The sequence below is a fragment of the Ranitomeya imitator genome, chromosome 3 (assembly GCF_032444005.1).
Source record: "Ranitomeya imitator isolate aRanImi1 chromosome 3, aRanImi1.pri, whole genome shotgun sequence".
Lineage (NCBI taxonomy): Eukaryota > Metazoa > Chordata > Amphibia > Anura > Dendrobatidae > Ranitomeya > Ranitomeya imitator.
The window spans coordinates 91,580,385-91,598,858 of NC_091284.1; the positions used below are offsets into that span (position 1 = coordinate 91,580,385).

At 45.8% G+C, this 18,474-nt stretch overlaps 1 protein-coding gene across 1 annotated transcript; it reads left to right on the forward strand.

The window, feature by feature from the left end:
• Positions 1-5,389: 5,389 nt before the first annotated feature.
• On the forward strand, positions 5,390-13,149 carry LOC138672776 (mitochondrial import inner membrane translocase subunit Tim22-like). Its single transcript, XM_069761124.1, has 5 exons — positions 5,390-5,420; positions 5,495-5,790; positions 8,658-8,854; positions 11,621-11,693; positions 12,793-13,149. Exons 2-5 carry the CDS (start codon positions 5,538-5,540, stop codon positions 12,867-12,869), a joined length of 600 nt encoding a protein of 199 aa, XP_069617225.1. The 5' UTR covers positions 5,390-5,420; positions 5,495-5,537; the 3' UTR covers positions 12,870-13,149.
• The last annotated feature ends 5,325 nt before the right edge of the window (positions 13,150-18,474 follow it).

The window sequence follows — 18,474 nt, forward strand, 5'->3', positions numbered from 1 at the left end:
TACAGAGCGGAGCCATGTGTGTGTACGGATCAGAGTCGGGTGTGCATAACTCCCAACCGTCCTGGAGCCATAGAGGTTCAAAATCTGGACTGCCCGCTGTCCCGGCCGGCATCCTCCTTTTCCTGCATGGCCTCAGACCAAATGTACCGCCGCTTTAAACTGCTAGCGCGATCGCTAGCTGTGTCGGATTGGAGCAGATATTGCTCCTCGCTCTGACACTGACTGGCACAGGAGACACGGAGAGGTCTTTATCAGTGGCGTACCGGAGCTGCAGCGACGTGACCAGTCAGCGGCGCGGCTGGATGACATCATTCAGCGCCGCAGGAGAGGAAGCTGCTGGCTGCTGCGAGGCACAGTATAGAAGTGTTAGATTACTGTGTAGCAGTGGTATTGTGGTACAGTGTAGCAGTGTTAGATTACTGTGTAGCGGTGGTATTGTGGTACATTATGGCAGTGTTAGATTACTGTGTAGCGGAGGTATTGTGGTACAGTATGGCAGTGTTAGATTACTGTGTAGCCGTGGTATTGTGGTACAGTATGGCAGTGTTAGATTACTGTGTAGCGGTGGTATTGTGGTACAGTATGGCAGTGTTAGATTACTGTGTAGCCGTGGTATTGTGGTACAGTATGGCAGTGTTAGATTACTGTGTAGCCGTGGTATTGTGGTACAGTGTAGCAGTGTTAGATTACTGTGTAGCCGTGGTATTGTGGTACCGTATGGCAGTGTTAGATTACTGTGTAGCGGTGGTATTGTGGTACAGTATGGCAGTGTGAGATTACTGTGTAGCGGTGGTATTGCGGTACAGTATGGCAGTGTTAGATTACTGTGTAGCGGTGGTATTGTACAGTATGGCAGTGTTAGATTACTGTGTAGCGGTGTGTTATGTTAACCAATTCAGTAACACAATGGACATAGCGGTCAGAACACATACAGTGATCAGACAAACACCCAAAATTAAAGAACGAGCTCTGAGACGTGGGAACTCTGCAGACCGCAATCCCTGATCCTATCAAACCACACTAAAGGTAGCCGTGGAGCGCTCCTGACCAGAACCTAGGCGCCTCGTCACAGCCTGAGAAACTAGCTATTCCTGAAGATAGAAAAATAAGCCTACCTTGCCTCAGAAATTCCCCAAAGGAAAAGGCAGCCCCCCACATATAATGACTGTGAGTAAGATGAAAACACAAACATAGAGATGAAACAGATTTAGCAAAGTGAGGCCCGACTAGCTGAATAGAACGAGGATAGGGAAGATAACTTTGCGGTCAGCACAAAAACCTATAAATAACCACGCAGAGGGGACAAAAAGACCCTCCGCACCGACTAACGGTACGGAGGTCGTCCCTCTGCGTCTCAGAGCTTCCAGCAGGCGAGAAAAAACCAATAAAGCAAGCTGGACAGAAAAATAGCAACAAAATAACAAAAGCAAAACTTAGCTTTGCAGAGCAGCAGGCCACAGGAATGATCCAGGGAAAAAACCAGTCCAACACTGGAACATTGACAGGAAGCATGGATCAAAGCATCAGGTGGAGTTAAGTAGAGAAGAAGCTAACGAGCTCACCAGATCACCTGAGGGAGAAAACTCAGAAGCTGCAGTACCACTTTCCTCCACAAACGGAAGATCCCAGAGAGAATCAGCCGAAGTACCACTTGTGACCACAGGAGTGAACTCTGCCACAGAATTCACAACAGCGGTGGTATTGTGGTACAGTATGGCAGTGTTAGATTACTGTGTAGCGGGGGTATTGTGGTACAGTATGGCAGAGTTAGATTACTGTGTAGCGGTGGTGTTGTGGTACAGTATGGCAGTGTGAGATTACTGTGTAGCGGTGGTATTGCGGTACAGTATGGCAGTGTTAGATTACTGTGTAGCGGTGGTATTGTGGTACAGTATGGCAGTGTTAGATTACTGTGTAGCGGTGGTATTGTGGTACAGTATGGCAGTGTGAGATTACTGTGTAGCGGTGGTATTGCGGTACAGTATGGCAGTGTTAGATTACTGTGTAGCGGTGGTATTGTGGTACAGTATGGCAGTGTTAGATTACTGTGTAGCGGTGGTATTGTGGTACAGTATGGCAGAGTTAGATTACTGTGTAGCGGTGGTATTGTGGTACAGTATGGCAGTGTTAGATTACTGTGTAGCGGTGGTATTGTGGTACAGTATGGCAGTGTTGTGTAGCGATGGTATTGTGGTTCAGTATGGCAGAGTTAGATTACTGTGTAGCGGTGGTATTGTGGTACAGTATGGCAGTGTGATATTACTGTGTAGCGGTGGTATTGTGGTACAGTATGGCAGTGTGAGATTACTGTGTAGCGGTGGTATTGTGGTACAGTATGGCAGTGTTAGATTACTATGTAGCGGTGGTATTGCGGTACAGTATGGCAGTGTGAGATTACTGTGTAGCGGTGGTATTGCGGTACAGTATGGCAGTGTTAGATTACTGTGTAGCGGTGGTATTGTGGTACAGTATGGCAGTGTTAGATTACTGTGTAGCGGTGGTATTGTGGTACAGTATGGCAGAGTTAGATTACTGTGTAGCGGTGGTATTGTGGTACAGTATGGCAGTGTTAGATTACTGTGTAGCGGTGGTATTGTGGTACAGTATGGCAGTGTTGTGTAGCGATGGTATTGTGGTTCAGTATGGCAGAGTTAGATTACTGTGTAGCGGTGGTATTGTGGTACAGTATGGCAGTGTTAGATTACTGTGTAGCGGTGGTATTGTGGTACAGTATGGCAGTGTTAGATTACTGTGTAGCGGTGGTATTGTGGTACAGTATGGCAATCTTAGATTACTGTGTAGCGGTGGTATTGTGGTACAGTATGGCAATGTTAGATTACTGTGTAGCGGTGGTATTGTGGTACAGTATGGCAATGTTAGATTACTGTGTAGCGGTGGTATTGTGGTACAGTATGGCAGAGTTAGATTACTGTGTAGCGGTGGTATTGTACAGTATGGCAGTGTTAGATTACTGTGTAGCGGTGGTATTGTGGTACAGTATGGCAGTGTTAGATTACTGTGTAGCGGTGGTATTGTGGTACAGTATGGCAATGTTAGATTACTGTGTAGCGGTGGTATTGTACAGTATGGCAGTGTTAGATTACTGTGTAGCGGTGGTATTGTGGTACAGTATGGCAGTGTGAGATTACTGTGTAGCGGTGGTATTGTGGTACAGTATGGCAGAGTTAGATTACTGTGTAGCGGTGGTATTGTACAGTATGGCAGTGTGAGATTACTGTGTAGCGGTGGTATTGTGGTACAGTATGGCAGAGTTAGATTACTGTGTAGCGGTGGTATTGTACAGTATGGCAGTGTTAGATTACTGTGTAGCGGTGGTATTGTGGTACAGTATGGCAGTGTTAGATGACTGTGTAGCGGTGGTATTGTGGTACAGTATGGCAGTGTTAGATTACTGTGTAGCGGTGGTATTGTGGTACAGTATGGCAGAGTTAGATTACTGTGTAGCGGTGGTATTGTGGTACAGTATGGCAGAGTTAGATTACTGTGTAGCGGTGGTATTGTACAGTATGGCAGTGTTAGATTACTGTGTAGCGGTGGTATTGTGGTACAGTATGGCAGTGTTAGATTACTGTGTAGCGGTGGTATTGTGGTACAGCATGGCAGTGTTAGATTACTGTGTAGCGGTGGTATTGTGGTACAGTATGGCAGTGTTAGATTACTGTGTAGCCGTGGTATTGTGGTACCGTATGGCAGTGTTAGATTACTGTGTAGCGGTGGTATTGTGGTACAGTATGGCAGTGTGAGATTACTGTGTAGCGGTGGTATTGTGGTACAGTATGGCAGTGTGAGATTACTGTGTAGCGGTGGTATTGTGGTACAGTATGGCAGTGTGAGATTACTGTGTAGCGGTGGTATTGTGGTACAGTATGGCAGAGTTAGATTACTGTGTAGCGGTGGTATTGTACAGTATGGCAGTGTTAGATTACTGTGTAGCGGTGGTATTGTGGTACAGTATGGCAGTGTTAGATTACTGTGTAGCGGTGGTATTATGGTACAGTATGGCAGTGTTAGATTACTGTGTAGCAGTGGTATTGTGGTACAGTATGGCAGAGTTAGATTACTGTGTAGCGGTGGTATTGTACAGTATGGCAGTGTTAGATTACTGTGTAGTGGTGGTATTGTAGTACAGTATGGCAGAGTTAGATTACTGTGCAGCGGTGGTATTGTGGTACAGTATGGCAGTGTTAGATTACTGTGTAGCGGTGGTATTGTGGTACAGTATGGCAGAGTTAGATTACTGTGTAGCGGTGGTATTGTGGTACAGTATGGCAGTGTTAGATTACTGTGCAGCGGTGGTATTGTAGTACAGTATGGCAGAGTTAGATTACTGTGTAGCGGTGGTATTGTGGTACAGTATGGCAGTGTTAGATTACTGTGTAGCGGTGGTATTGTGGTACAGTATGGCAGTGTTAGATTACTGTGTAGCGGTGGTATTGTGGTACAGTATGGCAGTGTTAGATTACTGTGTAGCGGTGGTATTGTGGTACAGTATGGCAGTGTTAGATTACTGTGTAGCGGTGGTATTGTGGTACAGTATGGCAGTGTTAGATTACTGTGTAGCGGTGGTATTGTGGTACAGTATGGCAGTGTTAGATTACTGTGTAGCCGTGGTATTGTGGTACAGTATGGCAGTGTTAGATTACTGTGTAGCGGTGGTATTGTACAGTATGGCAGTGTTAGATTACTGTGTAGCGGTGGTATTGTGGTACAGTATGGCAGTGTTAGATTACTGTGTAGCGGTGGTATTGTGGTACAGTATGGCAGTGTTAGATTACTGTGTAGCGGTGGTATTGTGGTACAGTATGGCAGTGTTAGATTACTGTGTAGCCGTGGTATTGTGGTACAGTATGGCAGTGTTAGATTACTGTGTAGCGGTGGTATTGTACAGTATGGCAGTGTTAGATTACTGTGTAGCGGTGGTATTGTGGTACAGTATGGCAGTGTTAGATTACTGTGTAGCGGTGGTATTGTGGTACAGTATGGCAGAGTTAGATTACTGTGTAGCGGTGGTATTGTACAGTATGGCAGTTAGATTACTGTGTAGCGGTGGTATTGTGGTACAGTATGGCAGTGTTAGATTACTGTGTAGCGGTGGTATTGTGGTACAGTATGGCAGTGTTAGATTACTGTGTAGCGGTGGTATTGTGGTACAGCATGACCCATTTTTATAGTAAGCGGTATGGTTATTATTGTGATCCTGCGCAGTGGGATGCACGTCACGTGACGCTAGAGACCTGTGTGCTCAGCTGCCCGGCATCGCGCATGCGCACACATCGCTCCTACAAAGCAGCTGCCTGTGCCTGACGCATAGGGGCGGGGCAGCAATCACGTGATTATGTGACGAATCTGCCGGTACGGTGAATAAATGTGCAGACTGCTCTCGTGGCAGCGGGTGGCCGGTAATTCCTGGGCGGCATTGTTACTCGTCATCACTGAGATCTGTTCACCTATTTTTATTTGTTTTCTTAATTAGTGTGGAAAGTGCGCTGCGGAATCTATCACGTGTGCGGACTGTCATGGCGGCGCCCGGTGGAAGCACAGTGCTGACCCCCGGGGCTGGGACTCCGTCCTCAGCAGCGGCTCCCGGGGATAGTACATTGCAGTACAGCCTGATACTGGAGCACCTGGTTGGGGAGAAGAGGAGACCGAAGGATGTGATTCCCGGGGGCCTCGGGGGATTCCCGGCGCCGATAAAATCGGATGAGCAGAAGATGATGGAGCGGGTGATGGAGAGCTGCGGCTTCAAGGCAGCCCTGGCCTGTGTGGGCGGTGAGCGGACTGTCGGCAGCAGTCACATCTAGTTATAAGTGTGGTCTGACCCAATTAGCCAATGAGGGTCCAGCTTCTATCCTGTAACTGGCATTGTTGAAATGAAAGCAGCTCTGTCATTGGTTGCCATGGGCTAAACTGTGGTGATTGGTTGTTGCTAGGTGATAACTGAGCAGCAATGGCCTGAACTCCACAGATAGAGAGACGCAAGTAATTGTGGGAAAAAGCAGTATTTCTGCATGTGTGAACATGGCCAACAGGGATGTTCCAGATATAAATGTTTTTTTTTTTGTTTTACCCTATTGATTTACATATGTTAAAACAATAAATCTGCTGCTTCTCCCCCTCCCTCTTCTGTGCTGCTGCCCTGTCCTTTGCTTACAGGCTGCGGTGCCCTCACGACTACAGCAGGCGATCAGTGGGCGTCCTCATCGGCAGCACCATTCAGCCCAGTGATTGGCTGCAGCAGATATGTGGGCAGTAGATGTGATGTCGCTGCAGGTGGAGGCGACGAGGAGGGCGAGAAATAGCAGGTTTATTGCTAGTAACACGGGCTAGCTGATGGTTAAAAAAGAAATAACCCCACAGCCTTAAATCTCTTAAGGATTGTCTGGTGTTAAGCTCTAAATCTGCGGTCACTCACTGACTCCTTACACTGCCGGGATCCTCCAGTATGTGATCTGCACACTTACCGCCACATTCCAACTAGATGGCCGCACACGTCTAGTCTGAATGTGGCCGGGATTCTGCAGATCACACACTTGCAGTCACATGACTGCCGCTCCTTGTGCTGACACCGGAGGATCCTCACGGTGCGCTCGATGTGAGGGATTCAGAAGTCTGCAGACTTGTAGCTTAACACCTTACAACCCCTTTAAATTCATCTTGTGCTACAATACATAACCAAAAGAGTAGAAATTACTAGGAGGAGCTAGAAGTGGAGCCCTGCAGGCAGCTGAGCTTGTTTTATGATAACATTAGTGAGAGTGACTGTGGACTTATTGATATTGACCAGACTACCCCTTTTAAGTAACTTACCTTTATTTAGGGGCATGACCGGTACCAGCTGAAAGCACCTACAGTGGGCCTCTGAGCTTTAGAACTGGACCAGGGAGCAATGGAAGACGTTGGTCCAGTGCGATGAGTAACCTCATGGAGCGCATGGATGGCCGGATTCTTGTCCATTTTTTTGGGGACAAGATTGTACTAAGCTGCGGCAAGGGAGAGAGGAGGCAGGGAGAAGCTCCCGGCAATGTTGGGCTAGGATCCAGGGTGCCCCAGCAGTCCTGTGGGTGTTACATTGACATGTACCTCCTATCTACAGACTGTACAGACCAAGCACAACCCATTGTGGCGGCGATGGCTCCTGATGGCAGTGGTTTCTTTCTACAGGATAATGTCCCTGGTAAATTGTCCAGGTGAAGAACACAACAGTGATCGAGGTGGTGACTTCAGATTCCCCAAATCTCCAGTTGAACAGCGACTCTCCATTCTTTGATGCTGCGGCTTCACTATCTGACCCCAGGCTGTGCTGCTCGTCCTGACTCTCTCTTCATCAGAGAAGCTTCAGGTGTTTCTCCTCTGGTTGGGGGGGATTTGTTTGTCTGCCAGTGTCTTAACCCTGTACCACCTAATAGGTTAAAGGGGATCGTCCAGGACTAAATTATTTTTTACAATGAGCAGCTACTACCTGCCTGTTCTACCCGTCTCAGAGTGATTAGTGACCGCTCCTGCTGGCGATTCAGCTGCTCCACGTCAACAGAGCAGCTCTTCTCCTTCTTGTGATCTGCTCTGTTGATGGGGCGTGACTGCCGACGTCATTTGGATTGACAGCCGGCTCACTGCAGTTATCCAGCAGGAAGTTGGCTGTGTCAACAGAGCAGAAGAGAAGGCACTGCTCTGTTCATAGCAGAAGCCGCAGAATCGCCGGAAGGAGCAGTCTGTGACCGCTGTGTCGGTGGAGGTTTGCGCTGGGCAGAAATGCAGGTAGTTCTCAACAACCTGCCTGTTAGTTCTTAGTCCAACAGTAAAAAAAAAAAAAAATGAATATAGTCCTGGATAACCCCATTAAATAAAGTTATGCCTGTGAGAGGCAGGATGCAGTGGCAGTAACAAGCACTGACTGACGAGGGTCCAGGGAGGCAGCAAGTTCTGTACATTACAAACATGACGACTATATCAGGCGCTCTGGGAAAGTACTAGTGATGAACATGTCGCACACTGTTCTATAGGACAGTGTTACTAACATGGCCTCCTCAGAAATGATGTAGTGGACAGCACAGGGGGGCCAGGAGCATAATGTATTCTGTAGTGTGGTCACCAACCAGCAGGTTCCCACCAGGCCTCCAGCGGGCAGTTCTGCATCATTCATCCTACTGATCTGGGCTGTTTGAAGCCTCTGTGCGTTATTACCATGAGGCCAGCCATAATGATCCTCTATTATGTGTCATTTTCATCCATTTATTACGCCGGGCAATTTACCGGAGGAAGTAACCTGATCCTGTAGAGACAAAACTAATCATACATCAAAGAGCCTGCGGCGGCCCGTGTCACGGTACGGGGTCACTGAGCGGCTGTCCACACTGGGATGTAAGGGGGTCCGAGGACACGTCTCAGCCATTGCCCACTGTGTTTCTGCTGGATCGTGAGCTTATTGCACAGGGCCCACTGAGTTCCTGTGTTGTGCAGCTGGCGCTAAGTTAGATGTCCCATGGTCTGCCGGTACAAGCACTTTGCATAAGCACCTATGGGCGGCCATGGCTTCATTGTTGTTGCAAAAGTATAACTCCCATCATGCCCTGCCAACTGTGGCACTGACGACAATCGTCCAGTCATGCACCTATGATAGTCTCTGCTTTCTCTTTCAGGTTTTGTCCTGGGTGGAGCCTTCGGTGTGTTTACTGCAGGTATTGATACCAACGTCGGCTTTGATCCTAAGGATCCATATCGTACTCCCACTGCCAAAGAGGTGCTGAAGGACATGGGTCAGAGAGGAATGTCCTACGCCAAAAACTTTGCCATCGTAGGAGCGATGTTCTCCTGTACGGAGTGTTTGGTGGAATCTGTAAGTCCATATCTGCTGTCAGACCTGTATTGTACGCTGTGTGATGGTGGCATTAATCCTCTGACACTGGGCGAAGAATGTCACCCACTAAGTTTTGTGATCACATGAAAGATCTGTAGGATCGGCGAACGTTACGTGAGATTAGGAGAACCACGTGACCTCCTGACCGTTAGTCTACAAGCTCTGCGCTCTCCATGTCCCACCTCTGGTGTTGGAGGAGGATTACTTGCTATCAGCTTTAAGGGGAAAAAAAAAAAAAAAAAAAGTTTACATGTCCTTGAAAGCCTCCTAAACTCGGCCATATTCCCAAACCTATGGTTATATTATTAGTTATGGTGGGAAAGAAAGGCGGACAAAAAGATGCCTCCAGGAAATCTCTCAGATCTGAGAACTTGTCTGTACTTTGTCCGCTTACAGAAATTTATGGAAGAACCTGAAGCAAATAATCTTACATTTTCCACAAGATTTCGGCATGTAATTACGGAGGTTTGGTAGCGGTCAGATCGGGATCAGACTCCTGATGACCCTCACTAAGAAGCATTTAGAAAACTTTCTCCACCAAATGCATTTATCCCCTAGCTACACAGTACGTGAAAAACGCATGATTACTAGAGGTCATAACTGATGGTGAAGGCAGGAGTCCTGAAGTCTCACGTCCACTTGCTCCACTAACTTTTATGGGCGACAGCTCGCGGAGACTTTCTGTCCGTATTGCATCTAGTTTTTTTTCGACATATTAGTCTCGAATTATACGACTGTAAACTGCAATGTCACTTTTTTTTAAAGAAAAAAAAGCCATTTCTTGCATTTCTGCAGGAAGCGGCTCCATCGGTGAATTGTTTCTCACAAGCAGAATAACTTCTAATAAATGAACTACGATGGCATGGACACGTCCTCCCTCTTACCTGTGAATTAGTTCCTATTATTTGCCATCAGACATTGCCTCCTGGTATCCCAGGACTATATGACTGAGCTGCTGGACCAGATACTGGGATGAAAGCGGCACTTTATCTGGTCCGGAGGTGGCAGGTCCCAGCAGTCAGTACACACCTGTGACACATTGGCTGATCCTAGGTATATCGGCATTATCCGAGAAATCGCATGCGTGTATCATCCACTTCACTACGACTGGACCAGGGTCTGAAAGTCACTTATGGGGAACACATTTGAATGTCTGCAGGCAGCCAGCGGTGGACGCTGAGCCTCAGTAGGCGGTTTCTGTAGATTGCTCAGTGCATAACCGTAAAGCCACATTCACACCCTCAGTATTTGGTCAGTTTTTTTTACCTCAGTATCTGTAAGCCAAAACCAGGAGTGGGTGATAAATACAGAAGTGGTGCATATGTTTCTATTATACTTTTCCTCTGATTGTTTCACTCCTGATTTTGGCTTACAAATACTGAGGTAAATACTGAATGTGTGAACGTGGCCTAATCCTCTAATTCTGCATGTGCCATAGGTGGCTACGATGGTCCCATCACAGGACGCGGACATTTCATCTAGGAGCAATGTGTGCTCTCTCTGTTGGCTGATTCCAGCTATACGTTACATAATGGGGATGTGTGGGCTGATTTTAGTGTTACTGTTATTTTTAGCAAGTAATTACCAAACTGTGCCAAGGAACGGCCTGAAGTTACAGGGTTTGTCTATAGAAATGTTCAGTGTCAGCTGTGCCTACACACGGGAGACAATGTCACCCGCCGCTCCTAAAGTGAACGCGTCATTTCTCTCAGAAGCAGCTTCTATAATCCTTATACCGGGTGTCTGAGAACATATGGCCTAAACGGGTCAGTCCCTGAAATCTGCTGGCCACCCGTAGATACTCCTGATCATGTAAAGGTTTGGAGGGTCTACAGCCCATCACAAGCCAGGGTACGTCATCCTCATTATTAACTTGCTGCTGTATCAGGAAGACAATGTCATAGTGAGCATGGTATCCATTCTGCCGCCTCCCAACTCAAAAATATTTTCAGAATTTGTCCTTTTCTCAATACGAATCAACCCAAGTGTTAGTGCATGCCCTCATGATCTCACTCCTCGACTACTGCAATCCTCTCTGTGGTCTCTTGACTAACACATCGCTCTGGTCCGTCCTCAACTTGGCCACCCGATTAATCCACCTTTCCAATCCCTTCACTGGCTTCCAAGTCCCCAATGAATCCAGCTGAAATGACTACAAATGACCTACAAGCCTCCATAATCTGTCTCCTCCATACTAACCTCCTGATACTTTCTCACATGTCATCTCCAGTCCTCACAAGCTTTCCTGCTCTTCTCCTCACTCATACATTCCTCCCGCAATCATCTCCCCATATTTTGCTGAGCGTTCCCCATCCTCCCTTCCTCATCCGAATCAGATTGTCTTCCATGATCGAAAACTCATCTCTTCATAAAAGCTTACAGCAATAAGTACACTGCCACCGCAGCACCATTGTAGCTGCTCCAACTCCGACCTACTGTCTCCCTCCTCCATACCCTATAGATTGTAAGGTAAGCTGGAGACGTTATTACAATGTGTAAGCGATGCCTTAGCATATAAAATTAAGATGTGAAGAGTTGGGCTTTCTAAATTTTAACAGGAGTGATCCTTTGTTCTCAAAGAAAGCAAGCTTCCGCCAGTGGTGTCTGGCAGCGGCTTATTCCCTTTTTCCGCATTGAGAACACATGGACGCCACACTTGTCATATACAAAGACTAACAAGATAGCTTTGGAATGGATAAGAAGCATCAAACTCTAATTTTCTGTTTTTGTTACTTTTCTCTATAGTATCGTGGAAAGTCAGACTGGCAGAATAGTGTAATTAGTGGATGTATCACAGGGGGCGCGATTGGATTCAGAGGTTAGTAGATAGTCATGTAATCAATAACGACTACACTAATTATTTATCTTCTTGAAACCCTTATTCAGGTTTTAGGGATGAAGAATGAAAAGAGAAGTAGTTGATAGGATGCTTCCTGCTGTTTAATGTTTTCCTGCAGAAGAAACGGTCCATGTGGAGAGGGATGAATACTCCGTGTCTCTCTGGGGGCAGCGCTTGGTCCTAGGAGGCCTCTGTATATGGAGGTGACATATGGCCTGGAGGAAACTGCTGAACCTTCTTATTAGCCAGCGACCAGTCCAATGAAGGACGTGTGCGACACTTGTCAGGCTTTCATTATAAGGGAAACTGCACCACAAGTCTTTACATGTCCTGATACATGTATACAGTTCAGTAGTGCGCACGCTCACTGCAGGCGGTCAGAATACGCTGGGCGTTAGACCTCATTCCTTGCATACAAGTGCGATCTGTGATTTCCTCAGATAGCATTCATACCTGTGATATTCTATGGTGCCATTCACATGTTCGTGATATTTTGCAGACCGAGCGGTCCGCAGAAAATTGGGGAGACATGATCAATTTTGATCCGAGGGTTGGATCCGAATCGGCAATGCAAGTCTATGGGTCTGTAAAAAAAGCAAATAATAAATCTGACTGCACTCAGATGACATTGGAGTGCAGTTTAGTTTTAACGGACTGCCAGAGTGGAAAAGGTGGAGAAACTTTTTTTTTTTTTTTTCACCTTCACATACAAGAAAAACTGATGATACTCTTAGCACAATAATTGGCTTGTTTTTCTCGTACGTAAGAAAATCTGTCATGTGAATGGACTGTTATAGGGCCACATTCATTGAGACACAGGATGGATACCATTGATTTACTGAAATGTGACTCTCCTAGAAGAGCCTACTCCCACACGGCATCAGCCTTGTAAAGATGGCGCATCCGGGTAGTGGTAGAGACTAGGGTCAGGTACTGGGGAGATGCTCCCCATCTGTGTAACCACTTGGTCATTCTGCGAGGAGATGGGTGAAAGTCATAAAGATGAAATGTAATCATTTGTCTGTATCCGATCTCTGTCCTGGCACTCGGAAGTAATGCGGCTTCTGTTCTCTTGCAGCCGGACTCAAAGCTGGCGTTATTGGCTGTGGAGGATTTGCTGCTTTTTCCGCCGTCATAGACTATTACCTGCGGTAGAAGCGGTTTGCAGCCAGGTGGCGCCACTCCACCATGGACATCATTGATGGGAACGCACAGGACTGAGGACGTCAGCCACTCTCTCAAGTTCTGGTTTTGTAGTGAAAATGTTCTACTTATCAAGAGTTTCCAAGAGCCAGTCAGAAACCCCTTGAGATTATGATCCACAGCAAAGAAATTATCTGTAAAGAAAGGTTTATTTTACCCCCAAACTTATTTATACATCTGTACATAGCATCTGTTTCTGCGGTGGAATTAAAGGAGACCTCCATGAAGAGAATCCTGGGGGCTGTGATTTGTCCTGCACGGATCATAGTAAAGGGTTTGTGGTTTTTCCATAAGAATTCATTTAATTTCCAAGTTCTGAAGACTGAAAAAGCTGAGGTCTAAGGATCGTCTCACAGGGCAATAAAATATTCAAGATTTCTATAAAGGTGGTGAAGTCCTGTTGTGTGCACAGTATGATCAGCTTCTCATACATCCTGTTTAATAGCAAAAAAAAACCCAGTGTGAATACAAAGGGTTCAATACATTGTACTGGTTGTACCCCCTTGTTCCAGGGGCTGAGGATTCCTGCTGCCGGAGGCAAGAACGTGATTTTCATACTTCCAGCCATATTCCGACTAGACTTCTGGCCTCGCTCAATACACTTACATTGAGCGAGGCTGCGCACATCTTGTTGGTATGTGACCGTGTGTATAAAATCACATACTTGTGGTCTCGTACCTGGCACTGAAGAATCTTGACAGCTGTGAGGATTAACAAGTCTGCAGTCACATATAGTGACTTGTACCCAAAGGCTGGACAACTCTTAAGGGGACACTGGGAGTTGCAGGTTAATGGGACACCATTGTTAGTGGCGCTGAGCTGATTTTGCAGTTGATCACTGTACTAAACTCAGTGTCGTACTCATGTCCTGATGGTGGTTCTGATACTGTGATGTAGTAATCTTTGATTTGACAGATCATTATAGGGTCAGCGCACTGCTCTGCTCTGCTTCTCTGCTCTGGCTGTGAGCACAGCGGCCGGAAAGCAGAGCAGTGATGTCACCGCTCTGCTTTCCGGCGCTCACAGCCAGAGCAGAGAAGCAGAGCGCCGAGGACAGACAGCGGTAGGTAAGTATGTAGCGTTTGTTTTTTTACTTTTAGGATGGTAACCAGGGTAAACATCGGGTTACTAAGCGCGGCCCTGCGCTTAGTAACCTGATGTTTACCCTGGTTACCGGGGACCTCGGGATCGTTGGTCGCTGGAGAGCTGTCTGTGTGACAGCTCTCCAGCGACCAAACAGCGACGCTGCAGCGAACCGGATCGTTGTCGGTATCGCTGCAGCGTCGCTTAATGTGAAGGGGCCTTTAGTCTGTTTCAGTAGTTCCACAATCATGGGGAAGACTACTGACTCGACAGATGTCCAGAAGGCAGTCATTGACACACTCCACAAGGAGGGTAAGGCTGCTTTCACACATCAGGTTTTTGCAGTCAGACATAATCCGGCGAATTTTGAAAAAAACATCCGGCGAATGCTGCCGCCGGATCTGTTTTTTTTTTCTTTCCTAGATTTGTATTAGCGCTGGACTGCCTCATGTTTTGTCCGTCTTTCTCTGGACTCGGCAAAAATTGTTTGTCCGGCGTCTGGAAAAAACGTACAAAGTTACGTTTTTTGTTTGTGGCAAAAAGTAGTCTGCGCCGGCTCTTTGCTAGAATGGAAGCGTATGGGCGACGGATCTGTCAAATGACAGATTCCGGCGCCAGATTCAGTTTTTTTTTTTTTTTTTTTTTAACTGCGCATGCTCAGATTTTTTTAAAGATCCAATTAGCTGGATCAGCTAGTCAGATCTGTCGAAAAAATGGATCCGTTGCATCAGTTTTTACAATCTGCAATGGATCAGTTTTTTTCAGCATTCGCTGGATTGTGCCTGATGGAAAAAAACTGATGTGTGAAAGCAGCCTTAGGCTACTTTCACTCTTGCGTCGGCACAACATACCGACGCACGTTGTGAAAATTATGCACAACGTGGGCAGCGGATGCAGTTTTTCGACGCATCCACTGCCCATTCTAAAGTCCGGGGAGGAGGGGGGCGAAGTTCCAGCCGCGCATGCGTGATAGAAAATGGCGGATGCGACGTACGAAAAAACATTACATTGAACGTTTTTTCGTGCCGACTGTCCGCAGGCACATTTGCAGTATCCGTTTTTTTCCCAAAAGACGGATTGTGACGTACGTCACACGACGCAAGTGTGAAAGAAGCCTTAGCCACAAAAGGTCATTGCAAAAGAGGCTGGCTGTTCACAGAGTGCTGTATCCAGGCATATTAATGGGAAGTTGAGTGGAAAGAAAAAGTGTGATAGATAAAGGTGCACGAGCAACTGGGATAACCGCAGCCTTGAAAGGCCATTCAAAAATTTTGGGGAGATTCACAGGGACTGGACTGCTGCTGGAGTCATTGCTTCAAGAGCCATCACACACAGATGTATCCAGGACATGGGCTACAAGTGTCACATTCCTTGTGTCAAGCAACTCATGACCAATAGACAACGCCAGAAGCATCGTACCTGGGCCAAGGAGAAAAAGAACTGGACTTTTTCTCAGTGGTCCAAGGTGGTGTTTTCAGATGAAAGTAAATTTTGCAATTCATTCAGAAATCAAGGTCCCAGAGTCTGGAGGAAGAGTGGAGAGGCCACAATCCAAGCTGCTGGAGGTCTAGTGTGAAGTTTCCACAATCAGTGATGGTTTGGGGAGCCATGTCATCTACTGGTGTACGTCCACTGTGTTTTATCAAGACCAAAGTCAGCGCAGCCGTCTACCAGGAAATTTTAGAGCACTTCATGCTTCCCTCTGTGGACAAGTTTTTTGGAAATGGAAATTTCATTCTCCAGCAGGACTTGGCACCTGTCCACACTGCCAAAAGTACCAATACCTGGTTTACAAACAACAGTATCACTGTGCTTGATTGGTCAGGAAACTCCCCTGACCTTAACCCCATAGAGAATATGTGGGGTATTGTCAAGAGCAGGGGTGTCAAACTGCAATCCTCAAGGGCTGCAAACAGGTCATGTTTTCAGGATTTCCTTGTACTGCACAGGTGAGAATTTAATCACCTACACACATGATTACAGCACCTTGTGCAAAGCTAAGGAGATCTTGAAAACACGCATGGTTTGCGGCCCTCGAGGAATGCAGTTTGACACCCCTGGTCAAGAGGAAGATGAGACACCAGACCCAGCAATGCAGATGAGCTGAAGGCTGCTATCAAAGCCACCTGGGCTTCCATAACCCCTCAGCAGTGCCACAGGCTGATCGCCTCCATGCCACACCGCACTGATGCAGTAACTGATGCAAAAGGAGCCCCGACCAAGTATTGAGTGCATTTACTGAACATACATTTCCGTAGGCCAACATTCCGGATTTTAAAATCATTTTTCAAGCTGGTGTTATAAAGTATTCTAATTTACTGAGATAATGACTTTTGGGTTTTCATTGGCTGTACGCCATAATCATCAGCATTAACAGAAATAAACACTTGAAATAGATCACTCTGTGTGTAATGACTATATGAGTTTCACTTTTTGTATTGAAGAAGTGAAATAAATTAACATTTTGATGATATTCTAATTTAGTGAGAAGCACTTGAATTAGTAGAGCTGTTCTGCTACAGAAGATTTAGTTGATCCTCACATCACATTACTGTATAATGTCTGCATTGTGAAATCTGGTGACAGATCCACTTTTTACAGCAAACTGTATATTTAAATTACTAAATGTTGGACCTGACGAGGCTGGTATGTTTATTTTGAAAATCCATGTTAGAATGGCTGATTATTTATTTACGAATGTTTATCTCAATCTTTGCTTGCATCGCCTGATTGGCAGCTCCTCTGTGGCTCCGGCTGCTGAGATCTCACACTGCTCAGTAAATGCTGCAGCTGTCAGTCAGGAGGGAGTGTAAATTGAATAAACTCAGACTTGTGAATTATTTCATTCTATAGTTGGACTTGCAGCCATTACAGCCATTCTGAAATGGATTTTCAAAGTAAATACACCAGCCTCACCATGTCTGAGATCTATTTAATAACGTATGTAGCTTGTATTGTGAAATCTGGTGATATATCATTTTCACCACGCTTCTAGGTGTGAGCAGACATGTGGAAGTTCGGGTGCTGGTACCCGACCAAAGTTAGGTTATGGTACCAGAACTGTACCTGAACTTGCACCCCACTGAAATCAATGGGGACCTGAACTTTGGAGCTGGAAAAAAAAAATCTCTGTTCATCTAATGCAGAGCAACAGATCAGTTGAGAAACACGGAGTGAACTCAAAAATGTGTAGAATTCCAATATAAAATGGATGGCATTTGGTTGCCTTATATAGATTTTTTTTTTCTTAAAGGGTGTTTATTTTCTAAAAATAAGTTTTCACCTATGCGAGGTATAGGTGTTGTTATAGGGAGGTGGGGGACCGACCGCTGGGACCCACATAGGTTGCCAAAATCTTTATACTAAAGCCCCAGGTCGGACTCTTGACCACTGCTCAATTTGTTCTCTTTGGGGCCGATGGAAAAAGCCAAGGATAGAACTTGGCAGTCACATAGAAAATGAATGGAGTGGTGGTCTGCACACTGCTGAAACAGTGCCTTGCGAAAGTATTCGGCCCCCTGGAACTCTTCAACCTTTCCCCCCCCCCCCCCCCCCCCGAGTACTTTCGCAAGGCACTGTATATGCTTAATATATCTCTTTCCACACTTTTGCCTCATCTCCATTGAAAATTGCACTTGACTATGCTTTTTAAAGGGACTGTCCAGTGAAATATGATTTATTCATAAGTCATGTGATAACTTATAGATCCCTGGAGGTCTGACAGCTGGGACCACCACTGAGCTCCAGAAGGACTCTTGTAGCCCATTTAGCAGCAGTGTGCAGACCACCACTCCATTCAAGTTAAAGGGGCCGAATAATATTGCACGCCCCACTTTTCAGTTTTTGAATTTCCACAAAAATTTTAAATCAATAAATTTTGTTCAACTTCACAATTGTGTCCCACTTGTTGTTGATTCTTCACCAAAAATGTACATTTGGTATCTTTATGTTTGAAGCATGAAATGTGGGAAAAGGTTGAAAAGTTCCAGGGGGCCGAATACTTTTGCAAGGCACAGTATCTGGCTAATGAAAGTCTATGGGAGCTTTGCTCTATGCCGCGCGTCTAGAGAAATAATTTTTTATAAAACTACATGTATGATGTGGCGTCACTCTTAAACACATGGTGGGATTCACATGCCTGAAACACTCGGGTACAGGGCCAAGATCTTCACCAGTCACTAATTCTTTACTTTCTGCTCATTGTTAGGGGTTTGTCCTTTTTTCAAGAGAAAAATCAAAAACGACATTTTGTAAATCTTTTATTAACTAACGTTATCATTACTATTTTTGCTCCATTTCTAGCATCATAATAATATACAGACAAGGCAACAGTACAGACACAAAATAAAAATATACAAGGCGGATCTTTCCATCCCTTTAGATTTTTTCCTTGGGCTTCATAAATACAATATTGATGTAACAAAAAAAATTCTCAAACACCAAAAGAAATCTAGGAAACCATTATATTTTCTTT